The sequence below is a fragment of the Protopterus annectens genome, chromosome 6.part0 (assembly GCF_019279795.1).
Source record: "Protopterus annectens isolate FY-2018-M chromosome 6.part0, PAN1.0, whole genome shotgun sequence".
Classification (NCBI taxonomy): Eukaryota; Metazoa; Chordata; order Ceratodontiformes; family Protopteridae; genus Protopterus; species Protopterus annectens.
This window is the reverse complement of record NC_056737.1, coordinates 1,708,689,496-1,708,704,605: the sequence shown is the minus strand read 5'-3', so window position 1 is coordinate 1,708,704,605 and position 15,110 is coordinate 1,708,689,496. Positions and strand designations below refer to the sequence as shown.

Below are 15,110 nucleotides of genomic sequence, written 5' to 3'. Positions count from 1 at the left end.
GGAACTGGTGCATGGAAATCTGACTTTGATACAACTGCATTAGAAAATAGCAACCAGGAGGACAATCAGACTGGGAGTGGAGATCTAATTCCCTCGGAGAATGGACAGCTCAACTGTTCTGCAGTGGACTTAAAAATCCAGCTGGAGTTAAAGAGATTTGAGTTGGAGGCCAGGCATGTGGAATTAGAAGCAAATGAGAGACTGCGACATTTGCAGGGTGAGGAGAATGAGAAACTTATGTCTGCAAGCTGAGGAACAAGACAGACAGAGGCAGCATGAGAAGGGGATGCTGACTCTTCACCAGAGTCATGGAGGTAATGGGGAAGGGACCACAGAAGCACAAAAGGTCAGTACGTTTCTTCCACAGTTTAAAGAGGGGGATCATTTTGATAGTTTCATTCATATGTTTGAAAGGGTATGTAAACAGTAAGAAGTTGGCCAAGGATTCTGGCTATGGTCCCTGACCCGCTTACTCCATGGTAAAGCTTTAACTGCATTAGCTAAAATGACATTGCATGTTTTGATTATACTGCTAAGAAATGTCTTTTAGAACTGTTTAAGCGAACACCTGAAACATATAGGAAAAAGTTTTATGAGCATAGATGCAAGGCAGATGAAAGTGTGTGAGTGAATAGGTTGCTGAACTGAGCACTTATTTCCATAGGTGGGTGAGTGGATGTCAGGTCACCACTTTTGAAAGGCTGGCAGACCTTTTGGTGAGGGAACAAGCCCTTAGCACTTTGCCTGAGGACATGTGGATCTGCTTAGCTGATAGACAATGTGCTACTTCAGATGAGTTGAGGAAGCAGGGAGACCTATACCTGGCAAGTAGGGCAGCCTTGCACAGGAAGGGGACCCCCAGTACTGCTCATGGGTGTAAAATAACCCATGGTGGGCAGCACAGACTGCCACCACAGAATCTGCCAGTAGCAGGGGAAGCCACTAGTTCAGGTACACGTCCAGGAGCTAGGGTTAAAGGTTTTGAATGCAACCAGTGGGGTCATGTGGCATACAGGTGTCCACAGAGGCAAAGTGGGGAACCAAAAGTGAGGGAGCTAGTAAGTGGAAAAGGCAAAATGCTAATAGTATGTTGTCTTGAGACAAGAGGGGTACTAAACCATCCTGCAGATGTCCTCAGAAGGAAGGATTTGGATGTGGCAGTACCATGTGCTTATGCAGTTACACGCAGTGAGGTTAGAAGACAAGCATGTGGGTCTGGTAGCCTGGGAGAGACCCAGACAGACTGCATACTTGCAGAAAGGACTGGTGAGGTGGTTACTTCAGGGAGGGAAGCTAGTCTGCAGCAGTGAGACTGAAGGTGAGCCACAGCTGCTTGTGGGTACTGATGTTCCCTTGGAGAGCGTGACTGCAAAGGCATAAGTGAGTAGTAGTACCCAGGCTGACAGTGAGGCACCGCTGTCAGAGGATATCAGACTTCCTGTGGAAGGGGACCTGGGAAGGGTTAAAAGGAGAGAGTTGAGACAGGCTCAGTTCTCAGACCCTACACTGCAAGGCCTGAGGTAGGTAGCTAGGGAGGCACCTGATTCTCAAGGAAAGGGGGAATCTGTACACTGGGACAGAGTTATTATACAGAGAGTGGACCCCTGAGGGAACGCTAGAAGGTGAGAGAGTACAACAGTTGGTAGTGCCTAGAGCCTACAGTCTGGCACTTGTAGCCATAGCCCACGATATTCCCTTTGCAGGTCACATGGGCATAAAACATACAAAGAGGCATATTATGCAGAACTTCTATTAGCCTGGAATTTCCAGAGATGTAACAAGGTACTGCAGGACTTGTGAGCAGTGCCAAAAGGTAGGCAAGGCAGGAGACTAGGTGAGAGTTCCTTTGATGCCTTTGCCTGTGATTGAGTAGCCATTTCAGAGGGTAGCGATGGATATTGTAGGCCCTCTGACTACCCAAAGTTCCACAGGGAAAAAGTATATCCTAGTGGTAGTGGATTATGCTGCACGATACCCTGAGGCAGTAGCTTTGTCTCCCACTGAGGCAGAGAAGGTGGCAAATGCTTTGTTAGAGATTTTCAGCAGGGTAGATTTCCCAAAAGAAATACTGACCGACAGAGGTGCCAATTTCATGTCAGACCTGCTGGTTTGTCTGTGGAAGTCCTTTGGGGTGAAGCACATGAAGACCACCCCCTACCATCCCCAGACTAATGGTCTTGTTGAGAGGTTAAACTCTACAATCAAGTCCATGCTACGGGAATTTGCAGATCAGTTTAAGAGGGACTGGGACAAATATTTGCCCAATCCATTTGCTTACAGAGAAGTTCCCCAGGAATCCACAGGTTTTTCACCCTTCGAGTTGCTATATGGGCACAGAGTGAGGAGACCTCTAGATTTAATTCGAGTGGGAAGGTGAGTGCGAGTCTCACAAGCAGTCTGTTGTGGCATATGTCCTAAACCTCAGGACAAGGCTCAGGGAACTCATGGGCTTGGCCCAAGAGAACCTGGCAGAAGCCCAACAACAGAAAAAGGTGTGGTATGACAGGAATGCTCGAGCTAGAGACTATGCTGTGGGGCAGCAGGTAATGGTTCTCATTCCTGTCAGACAACACGCTGCAAGTAGTTGGGGAGGGACCCTACAAGGTGGTAAGAAAGGTAAGTGATGTTAACTACATGGTGGAACTGCTAGGCAGACAGCAGGGGCACAAATTGTACCATGTTAGCATGTGAAACCTTATCATGACAGGGAGGCCCTTGTGCTGAGCATTTGCAGTGGATTGCAGAAGGAGTCTAAGGGAGATCTGGGGACTGATCTCCTCAGTGAGGCTCGGGCTGACACCTCACTGGAAAGGGTAGCAATGTCCCAGCATCTATCTCCTACCCAGGTTCGAGAAATCCGAGCAGTATTGCAGGACTATGGGGACATGTTCACTGGGAAACCAGGGTGCACCCACCTGGTGCAGCACCAGTTGGATACAGGACCCCAAAGGCTTATTAGGCAGGCCCCTTATAAGGTGCCTGAGAGAGTCAGACAGACCCTGAGGGAGGAGGTACAGGAGATGTTGGAACTAGGGACGATTCAAGAATCCAACAGTCCCTGGGCCTCCCCAGTGGTGCTAGTGCCAAAGAAGGTTGGCAGCACCAGGTACTGTGTGGACTACAGGAAATTAAATACTCACACAGAGTCAAATGCTTATTCCATGCCTAGGACAGATGAGGCCCTAGAGCAGCTGGGTGGGGCTAAGTATCTTACAACCACTGATCTTACCAAGGGTTACTGGCAGGTGCCCTTGACTCCAAGTGCTAGAGAGAAGTTGACCTTTGTGACTTTCTCTGGCTTGCATGACTTCACAAAGATGCCCTTTGGGATGAAGAATGCCCTAGCGACTTTCCAGAGGCTGGTAGATAATATGCTAGTAGGACGGTTTGCCCTTGCTTATCTAGATGATATTGCCATCTACAGCCACTCCTGGCCAGAGCACCTTCAGCATGTCAGGGAGGTGCTGGGCAGACTAGAGAGGGCAGGGTTGACCATTAAGCCGAGTAAATGTCAGGTGGGTATGGCGGAGGTCTCCTACCTAGGACATGGGGAGTGGTAAGATAAGGCCAGAACCTGGCAAAGTGGAAGCCATTCAAGCATGGCCTGCACCTGTTATTAAAAAGCAGGTGAGGGCATTTTAGGGACAGCAGGGTACTACAGAAAGTTCGCCCCCAGTTATAGTACCATAGATGCTCCCCTCACAGACCTGACAAGGAAGAACAGGCCAGATAAGGCAGTGTGGACCCCAGCATGTGAGCAGGCATTCCAGAAACTTAAAGAACCTTTGGGAGGACCCCCTGTGTTAGCCAGTCCAGATTACAGCAAAGAATTTGTTGTGCATGTGGATGCTTCAAACCATGGGGTGGGGGCTGTACTTAGCCAGATTTCTTCAGAGGGGGAAGAGCACACAGTGGTTTATCTCAGTCGTAGGCTCCAACTCAGTGAGTAATGCTACTGAATATCTAGCCATAGTGTGGGCACTGCAGAAACTCCAGCCTTATCTGTATGAAAGGAAATTCACTGTTAGCACAACCCCCTAACATGGTTAAACAGAGCCAGCCACCAAAATGCCAAGTTGCTAAGATGGAGCCTGGGGTTGCAAGCATATATGTTAGTGCAGCACCGCAGTGGGAGTAGCAATGCGAATGCAGATGGGCTCTCAAGACAGGGACTGGGGTGAGGTACACTCAGATAGACCTAACCCTCTCAAGCGGCGTTTCTCAAGGGTCACTTGGAAAACTAGCTTGAGTTCTCCGGGGGGGGGGGGGTATGTGAAGGCCACCAGCCAAGCCAAATAGAATTTTATACATAATTCTACCATTTTTAAATATGAATGTTGAACTACAAGCTTGTTTTCTTAAATGAAAGAATAGGCTGGTAAATGTTGAACTGCAATAATGTGGCAACACTGCCCTCTGCTTTAAAGAAAACCAAGTCAAGCATTTCACATCCGTTCTATGAAATTAAAATTATGTCTTGTATGTCCTTTCAATCTTCAGAGCTCTGAGCCATTTGGTCTGGGCTAGCGCATTCTTTCTATTGTTTTAACTTAAAGAAGAATTACTAGAGTGTACATGTAAAATGTCTTTCATTGTTGTAGCTTCCTGAGCAGGTGTTAGCTTGCTGAATCATGTAGTCAGTTGGCCTAGGAACCCCAGGCTAAGTGTCAATAATGATGTAATGTGTATACCTGGAAACATAACTGTGAAAAGGGATGTAATCTAGGAGGGCCCAGCAGAAATGTTTGTTAGTGATTTTAAAAACTATTGCTCAGAGAGAGACTGTAAGCACTTTTGTCAGACTATCCAACTCAGAACTGCCTGTTGTCTTATGTAAGTTATCTTAGACTTGTGTTTTCTTTTAGAGAGCTAGACATTAGAAGGTTTAGACTGTTTTTCTGTGATGTCAGAAAGTACAGTTGTGTACACTTACCATAAATGTAGATTTTCGAGTGTATTCACTGTTGCAGTCATAACATTAGGGTAATCCTACTGGCAGGTTGCCCTCAGTCGGCCTGAATTCCAAAGTCCTGGGTCGGCTGCTGTCGCCCTTTCCCTGATGTCAGGGGATTAAAAGATGCGGCCGATATATATATATATATATATATATATATATATATATATACACCTTCATCTACCAGCAAATACACCAGATAGGTTCCATCACAAGAAAGGGGGATGGCGGGAGGGTAACCTGGACTGCAACAGTGAATACACTCGAACATCTACATTTATGGTAAGTGTACACAACAACTGTACTATGTTCTTTGTGTTTCACTGTTGCAGTCATTACATTTGGGTAGAGTCCCAAAGCTATGGATGGGAGGCTGGAGCCAACAGCATTAGGAGCGGCTATGAGGCCCTGCAGAACTGCAGTGGCAAAGCCTGCCCTGGATTTAGAGTAAAGTGGCAGATGATAGTGCTTAGTAAAAGTGTGCACTGAACTCCAAGTAGCAGCCTCTAAAATGTCCTTGGTTGGTACTCCCCTGAGAAAAGCTGCAGAAGTGGCTGCAGCTCTGGTTGAATGTGGCCTAATGCCCTTAGGCACTGGCTTGCCATGGTGTAAGTAGCAGAAACGAATGCAGTGGCCTATCTACTTTAAAATGGTCTGCTTTGAGATAGCCTTTCCTTGTGATCCTGCAGCATATGCCACTAGTAACTGCTCTGTCTTTATGAAAACTTTGGTTCTGTCCAAGTAGAATCTAAGCTGTCTGTGTACGTCCAAAGAATGCAGAATTCTCTCCCCCTTGTTCTGTGGATTTGAATAAAAAGTTGGCAGATGAATAGTTTGGTTAAGAGCCACACTGGACACCACCTTAGGCATAAATGTTGGGTTTGTCCTCAGAGAAACCCTGATGCAGCTGTATCCAAGTCAGGTTTCCATGCACCAGTTCCATAGCCTGGCACATCTCTGCCAGCTGGCTCCTTGTCAGGTTACCATACTCCTCCACTGACATGCTGCCTGCTCACCCTGACTAACTAAGCTAACAAAAGAAATAAAACAGTTGTGATCTGAACACTGTGTGGCTGATGTAGACTACAAAACACCTTCAAAGCTCACTTGTACACAAGCTACAGGCTGTCTGGATAAAAAATGATAAAAGGTTCCACAGCTATGAGTGCCTGTAGCTCTGAAACTCGTCTTGCAGAAGTTACTGCTAGGACAGAGCTGTTTTCCAAGATAAAAACTTTATATCAGCAGTAGCAGCTGGCTCAAAAGGAGGCAGGGTGAGTTTTTCCAAGACATAGTTGAAGGTCCCATGCAGGCATTGGTGATCTCCTTGGAGGACTTACATTTTTGGCTCCTCTGCTGTTTTAATAAGGGATGAGAAGAGATTAGTGGCTCTGTATTGTAATGAGCCGAAATGGCAGAGGCATGAATTTTAATAAATGAAAAAGATAGGCCTTTGTCCAGCATCTCAGTTAAGTATTGTAAAATCCGAGGAATATTTGGCACAGCTGTATCAGTTCCTTGTGCCTGGTTCTAAGCATATAATCTCTTCCATTTTCCAGCATAAGATTTTCTAGTACTAGGCCTTCTGGCCTCCAAAATGACCTCCATCAACAGCTTTACTGAGAGGTGCATTTTGTATGACTAAATTATCCGCCATGCTGCCAGGTTTAAAGACCTGAGTTGGCTGTGCAGGATCGGATTGTTTTGCTGGGACAGTAGATGAGGTATTTGAGGTAAGGTCCAAGCTGGGCATTGAGACAAGCTCAATTAGGATTAGGAACCAGTACTGGCGGGGCCAGTCTGGGGCAATCAGTATCATTTTTGGCTTCTCCTATCTGACCTTTAGGAGTACCCTGGGGAGGAGAGGCAGTGGGGGGAAAGGCATACACTGAAAGTTTTTTCCAGCTGAAAGATAGGGTGTCCACTTTCCACGCTTGTCCGTGATAAGTCCATGTGCAGAATCTTTTTAGTTGGTAGTTGTGAGAGGAGGCAAATAGATCTATGTCCGGGCATCCCCATTTCCTTGTTATCATGCTGAAGACTTGTGGATCCAGCTGCCACTCATGGGGATCCATGAGGTTTCTGCTTAGTCTGCCAGAGTATTTTTCCTTCCTGGCAGGAATCGTGCCTGCAGATGTACTTGGTAAGTTAATGCTGTGTCCCACAAAGTCATGGCTAGTCTGCAAAGGGGGTAAGAATGTGTGCCCCCCTGCTTGTTTATATACCACATGACCGTGGTGTTGTCTGTCTTTATCAGTAGTTGTCCCGGATGAAGTAGGTCCTTGAAGGCTGTCAGGGCATTCTGAACAGCTAGCATCTCTTTTTGATTGATATGTAGATGCATTTCGGTTGAGGACCATGTCCCCTGAATGCATCTTCCTGCCATGTGGGACCCCCACGCATAATCTGATGCATCCGTTGTTAGTGTCTGCCTGGCTGGGGTAATGTGAATGGCTGTCCCTTGTTTTGGTGACGAGCCTTTGCCCAGCATCGAAACTCCTGCTGTAGGCAGGGAATGAGAGTAACCATTGTTTTCCAGGCTGTGACAATGTTGAGTCCAAACACTTTTTAGGTATCATTGAAGTTTCCTCATATGCAGTCTTGCATATGGAATTAGTAGGATGCAGGATGCCATGAAGCCCAAAGCCTGCAGAATTTTTCTTGCAGATGACTGGGCCATTTTTGCCAACATTTTGAAATAGGTAGTCAGTTGCATTTATTTGTCTGGCGTGAAATAAGCCATCTGGGCAGTTGTATTTAAGCTTGCACCCAGGAATATTATCTCTTGAGGGGGTACTAGTTTTGATTTTTTTTCCATTGACTGTATACCCTAGGCATGTTAGAAGTCTTTTCACAAACACCAGATGCTGTAGAAGAATGTCCTTGTTCTCTGCTTGAATTAGACAGTCGTCCAAGTAAGGATATATTTGTATTCCTCTTTGCCTGCAGAATGCAATTACTGGTGCCAGGCACTTGGTGAAGACCCTGGGCACAGTAGATAAGCCAAAGGACAGTGCAGAAAATTGGTAACACATTGAGCCAGCCTTGAATCGGAGGCATCTTCTGCATAATTGTCTGATTCGGACACGCAGGTATGCCTCTTTTAGGTCTAGAGTCACCAGCCAAGCGTTCTTGCCCAGCATGGGTAAAAGCTGCTGCAAAGTCATCATCTTGAATTTTGGTATATCCAGGAATGTGTTCAGAATAGATAGGTCCAGTATTGGTCTCCAGGTCTTGTCCTTTCTGGGTACCAGAAACAGTCTTGAGTAAAATCCTTGTCCCTGCTCTTGTACTTGTTGAATGGCCCCCATGTCGATGAGGGATGAGACTTGTTTTTGTGCCTCTGCCCATTGATTTTTTGGCAGATCTGGCCAACCGTTTGCCTTTGGCAGGGTATGGAAATGGAACTTGTACCCTTGTGACATGATATTTAGAACCCACTTGTCCTGAGTTATAATGTACCAACTTTTGAGGGAAAAAAAGTGCTAATCTTCCCCCTAAGGGTGCTGCCAGGCGATAAGTGCTTGGTGCAGGCAGGGGGAAGTCATTGGGACTGTTTCCTGTATGGTTGTGATTTGTCTTCTCCAACTTTGTAGGTAGAAGCACCCCATTGCTTTGACCTGTAGGAACCTTGCGCCTGGGATCTGCCTCTAGGGCATCTGGATCTGCCCCTTTGAGGTCTGACACAGGAAAGGACCAATTCTTTGTAGGCCAGTGTCTACTAAACCTAGGTGGCTGTACTTGTAAAAAATCTTTGACAGTTTGCATAGATTTAGCTGTCCTCCATTTTCTTAAACACCTCCTCTGCCTTAACACCAAACAAAGTATTATGCTGTAAAGGTGCATCTAATAATTTAACTTTGACATGCTCAGGAAGATTTTGTTCCTTTAACCAAGCATGTCTCCTAATTACAGAATCCGTAACTGCGGCCCTGCAGGAGGCCTCCAAAGAATCAAAACCACATTGCAAAGTACGCTTTCCAACTTATAAATCCTGCATTTCCTTGTTTTCTGCACATTCAGAGTTTAATAACATTTTCTGTTTTAGCAATGCCATGACATGTTGCTGATATTTGAGCATATGAAACTGACAGTTTAAGGCCCTTATAGCCAAGGTAACAGATGTGGAAACCTTTTTCCCCATCTATCCAGTGCCCTAGAATCTCTGTCAGAGGGGGTAGAGGTTTTTGCAGCGGAAGCCTTAACTCCTTTGGGACCTTGTAAAATAGTTTCTGGGTCTGCAGCAGGGTTTTTAAAAAGAAATTTATGAGCGTCAGAAACCGTGTAATATCTGTCAGGCTTAACAGGAGCTGCAGGTAAGGAGTCAGGGGTAAGACTAGACTCCGAAAACACATCATCTACAATATCTAACACAGGTGGAATGGCTAGAGGCCTGTGTTGAGGTAGTAAAAGAAAATCCCTGAGCCTCTTTTCAGATTATGAAAAATCTTGGCTATCCCAGTGGAAATGCTCCCTCATGGTATGCAAGGTTTCCCCAAATGAATAGTCCTCTGGTGGAGAAGCTGAAGGTACAGATTCTTCAGCATCAGAATCCTCATAGGGGGAAGAGAATATTCCTGATCAGAAGAGGAATCAGAAGAAATAGAAACCTGACCTGAAGACTCAGTCAGTCTCTTGCCTAGGCCTCTTATCAGGAGGGGACGGGAACCCCTGATCAAGGTAATTAAGTCCTTGGCCATTTTGAGCATCTGTTTTTTGGGCATAGAGGCCTGTCCACGTGGCTCTTGAGTTTGTTTCTTTGCTTTAAAAGGTGCTTTAGTCTTTGCCTTTGAAGCTGAGGATGGTTTAATGTAAAGATGCTTAGGTCTGAATACACCCTCAAAAGCTGATGCCTGCTCAGCGGCTCTGGGCCCATCTGAAGGAATAGTATCCGAGGCTCCAATACCTTGAGTTTCCAGTGGCATGGCCGACTCCACGTGGGAGTCGGTAGCGTCCTGTGACTTTAAAGTAGCGGGCGTCAGGGGCTGCGAAAGCACCTCACTGAGAACCGGCGACTGGCTTAGGAGAAGCTTCGTCGTCGGTTTTGGGCCTCGGTTGTCTATCTCTCTCCTTTTCTTTGCGTTTTTTGTGAACTCAGGTAGTCGGATGGCTATCCAACGACATTTCTGGATAATTAAACCAGTGTCCAAAATAGTTTAAAGCAAAATCATACCGACGCTTAATAGTGCGTTGGTTAAATCTAGCACAAAACTGACAACCAGCAACGTTGTGATCAGTGTCTAGGCAAGGAATACAGTAAGAATGAAAGTCCTTATGAGGTATTTGCTTTCCACAAGAAATAAAATTATTAACTTTTTCTGACATTGGTCTGGAGCACGAAAAAAGTTTCCCCAACGGGGTACTTTGCTTTATTGAAGACTTTGGATCTGAAACTCTAACATGAAAATCTCAGGAGTTGGCCAACCGGCACTTGCAAACTGCTTCTGCCTCGGGCACTGTGCGGCAAGAAAGACTAAAGAAAATGGCGTCTGCCGCATCTTTTATACCCCTGACGACCTGACGTCAGGGAAGGGGAGACAGCAGCCTACAGAGGACCCAGGACTTTGGAATTCAGGCCGACTGAGGGCAACCTGCCAGCAGGATTACCCTAATGTAATGACTGCAACAGTGAAACACGAAGAACATCTGTACTACTGATTTATTTTAAGTATTTCTGTGTGATCTCTGAACTCTTTTGACTAGCACTGTGTAGTACAAAGTATTGTCTTGTGGTTTTAATTATTTATTATTAAAACATTTTAACTGTGGCTGGTTTGTGTAGAGATAATTTAAGTTCTTAAGAGTACTTGCATGCCTTTGGTAAAATTGTACAAGGCCACTCTAATAGCTTTAGCCCTGGGCTATACTACCAATTAGACATTAATATTGCACAGTAATAATTGGATATCCTTTTAAGGGCCTTTGAGTAGTTGATAAATATTAGCTGGGTGGTGGCAGTAATTACTACCGTATAGTCTGGGTGAAAAGGCCTTCCCCAGAAGTGTCTGTGTGGTAAACTCTTATCTCAAAGTGTGTGTGTGTCAGCTACTTGGGCTGGGACACGAAGCACTGATTGGACAGAGTGGGTGCTGGCGATTTTAGCTTGCCCAGCTAGGCTGTGATCTGGACCTACAGCTGTGCCAGAGGGGAGTCTTATTGGGGAACTGGGAGCAACTAGCCCCGGACTGACTGTGATCTGTGTGTGCTCTTAAGGGAAACTGCACTTTACTGTGTGCATTTGTTATCCTTTCCACATATACGAGACGCCCCTCACTGGTGTTAGTGGTGAGGATTGAGGCTCCTTGATTGCTGGGCCAGGGCATGGGCATCACGCACACATTATATATATATATATATATATATATATATATATATATATACACATATACATACACACACACATTATATATATATATATATATATATATATATATATACACACACACATTTATATATATATATATATATATATATATATATATATATATATATATATACACACATACACACACACATTTATATATATAAGCAGCAAACAAATAAATCCAAACCAGTCCAGTAGTTGAAAATATTGAAACACAAGTGCCCAGTAGGAAGGTAGCTGGACCACAACAAAGTAAAATCTTTTTTAATACAAAATGGTGAGCGCTTTCGCAATGGTAACCATTGCTTCATCAGGCAGTTCATTCAAACAGCAACAGCACTTAGGATTGGTTGTTCTAGTAATGAGTATTTAAGTGCTGTTGCTGTTTGAATGAACTGCCTGATGAAGCAATGGTTACCATTGTGAAAGCACTCACCATTTTGTATTAAAAAAGAAGATTTTACTTTGTCGTGGTTCAGCTTCTTTATTCTAGCTACCTTCCTACCGGGCACATGTGTTTCAATAATTATATATATGTACACACATTTTTATATACACACACATAGATAGAGACAGAAGACACACACATTTTACAATGTAATTAGCAGAGGAGCCAAGCTCCATGACAGAAAAGCAAACAAAATAAGTCTCTCTCTCTCTCTCTCCAATCTGGTGAATAAGGCCTATTCAAAGCTCAGGGGTTCACAGTTGCTCCAAGCTCCACCGAGCGCCTTCAACCCCACCTCAAATGAAATAAAATACTAACACACACTTCTATCCACGTAACAGATACATCCTGCATGGCTGTTTACAATTTTCTGGAACCAGTTAGCCTTGGCAAAAACTACCAAAGAAAGTACCTCAAAGTTCTGAAGTACACCAGTCCAGAATCGTACAGTAGGCAGATAACGTGTTAATCACAAATATCTAAAATGATAGGTTAAAAAAGGGCAGATGAATAAGGGACCAGTGTGACTATACTCTACTGTAAGCAATCTTGATTTTGAAAAAATAAACGTGGTATTTCAAAAAAGTTAAAATAAAGCATGTAAACCAACACTCACGTCTAGAGCTGTGGACCAATTTTCACACATAGTGGACCCACCTGTCCAATAACTTTAAGTTTGATGTATTCTCCATCCTTTTTGTTGTCCCCCAGATCTTGAGATGAAGGCTTAGCCTCCTGCAAAATAAAAAAAAAAAATATATATATATATATATATATATATATATATATATATATATGCATTTGGTTAAGAATGCCACACAATACAACATAAGAGGTGAAGCTAAAACAACATTAATTGTAGGCCCTAGATACAGTCTTGGATTTCAGTCACTGTTCACAATATCCCATATCATACCTTGCATCATTTGCCTCAGTGCTCAATAGACTAATCAGAGCAGCTACTCAATTAGCAGTAGACTGTTCTTTTAAGCTACATACAAGACTTACGCCAATGCAGAGTGCAGGAAGGCATATATAAATACCCTCCATCCGTAAGGATGAATTTGGCAGGGAAACGTCAAGTGAACTGTGGCAAAATACTTCCTGTGACATATTCTTAAAGTAAATACTGTAAAGTTGTTTACTAATTAGTGCTACACAGTACAAGTGTTACAAACTCTCAAATTGTTTTGCTGATAGCCATCAAGAAATTTGCATTTTTTTCTGACAACTTTGATGGCAAGGGAGCTAGACCTGTGTGTTATATGTACAACGTAAGCAAGAGTACAGAAGTCAATCACTTTCAGCACTAAGGGACATTGATATTTCTTCGAGTTGCTATATGTATGTTTGGGGGCTGTGGGGGTGCCCCCCAATGAAGGGACACAAGGGAACTTGCCCAAAGATTTGCTGGAAGTCATTTTCAATGATTTTGCTTTACATCAAACATATACCGAAATGACCTTCACAAAGCTGACATGAAGCCAATAGCAAAATAAAAGGTTACACAGATTTGAGAGACATTTCCCATATTTGTTCATAGTTTAATAAAGTCAAAGTACTCTATTATCCACTTTCATGAATTTAATTTGCTCAAAGTTCTGCAACTTAAGAAGTTTATCATGCAAATGAACTACACATTAACAAACTTGCAAATATTCTTGCCTCTCCGGTCTAGCAACCTGAAGTAAACAAACAATCCAACTGCAGAACGAAATTGCACACGTGTAAGCATAGATCCTAAGCAGCACCCACTTCCTGAAAGACTGCCCTGTAAATATTTGAAGTGTTTTTAATTTTCAATAAATGATCAACAACTGATATCAGACCTTTTCATAATTAAAAGCTTTGATAACTAATGTTGTTGAACATCTGAGGAGAGTTGCAAACCTATTATTTTTTTTTAGCTCCCTACTTTTGGTTTTCCTTATAAAAGACTGGCTATTTTGAAACTTCCCGGTCATCTTCTAATCACACGTTTTAATTACTTATTTTATATAGGTTTGAAAGGCGTATTCATCTTTTAAAAAAATCCTCATATCCTCTCTCTGTTCCTCAAGCAACTGTGAAAGCCAGTGTACTACAGCCAATTCCTCTTTATACTAAGCTACTTGAAGATTGTTTTACATCCTTGTACTTGTATTCTGCTTATAATATACCACAAACAATTCAACACTTCACTTTGTGAACACAGTAGTACATTTCTAAATGCTGCATTCTACTTCATTTTACAGCTTAAACTGTCCGGAAAACTTAGATGTCTTACTGTTAGGTCCTGTTGATAAACAGCTTTCACCTGTCTTTTTTTTTTTTTTTTGGTACCCCAGCCCCCTCCTTTTAAGCAGTATTGTGTGAGGCACAGGTCTGTTTCTTACAGCTGAAGTGGATCAACCAAGACCTCAAACAGCAAGTTCAGATACAGCTGTATGACCACAGTGACAAAGCAAACCTTCTGCAACAAAAACAGCAGAGAAAGCTTGAGTTTCAGACTCTGCAACTGCTGTATATGCAGCATGAAAACTGAAACATTAAGAAATGACTGCCTCACAGTTTATTAGTTCAGAATGTAAGCTGCAGAACTGATGTGTCACTTAAAAAAAAAAAAAAAAAAAAAAAAGTAAAAAACTTACCAAGAGAAAAAAACTGGGCCACCAAAGTCCAAGAATGCTGGATGGCATTTTTTTTTAAAGCAAAGTACAAATGTTTGTACAAACGTTATAAAAATGATCAAATTTTGAAAATTTTTTTTATTACTGAAAGCAGGCAGTAGGCCACGGTGGTGCAGCAGTTAAGAGTTGTCGCCTCATAGCAAGAGGTTCTCCCTTTCGATTCTAGTCTGGAGCGCCTTCTGTGTGGAGTCTGCATATTCTCTCCACGGTCGAGTGATGCTAAAGACATGCAAGTAGGTGCGAGCGTGAATGGGCGTGCCTTCTTTGAAGGTTGGGTATCGGGCTGGAAACTCGGCACTGTAAAAATCCACTGCCAATCATGAGCGGACCGGAGTTAAGCTGTGGTGAACCCTAACCAGGGAAAGCTGAAAGACTTTTATTTACTGAAAGCTAGCAACCCTGCAGAATACTCCAAAGTTATGCAATCACTGAATTCTGCAACTCCTGAGACTACCTCAGTGAAAGCACATGCTACTACAGATTGAACTGTGGGGCCACTTGCAAGCTCATTTCATCTCAAAGGCTGGCACCTTTTAACTCCACTGGCAGAAAATGGCTCAGAAGCTTATAAGTACGAAGACATGCTCTCGAAGTTAGTGACTCATCTGCAAGCAGAAAAGCTTGAGATAACGCATTTGTCTAGAAACTGGGTAAAGACTAGGCCACAACTAAAAA

General features: G+C 43.6%; 1 protein-coding gene across 1 annotated transcript in view; it reads right to left on the bottom strand.

Annotated features, from left to right (window-relative positions):
• The window catches only part of SUMO1 (small ubiquitin like modifier 1), a 582,241-nt gene that overhangs the window by 387,546 nt on the left and 179,585 nt on the right, over window positions 1-15,110 (bottom strand). The window contains 1 exon segment of the mRNA XM_044075100.1: window positions 12,424-12,501. Within this exon segment, the coding sequence (XP_043931035.1) occupies window positions 12,424-12,501 (78 nt within the window).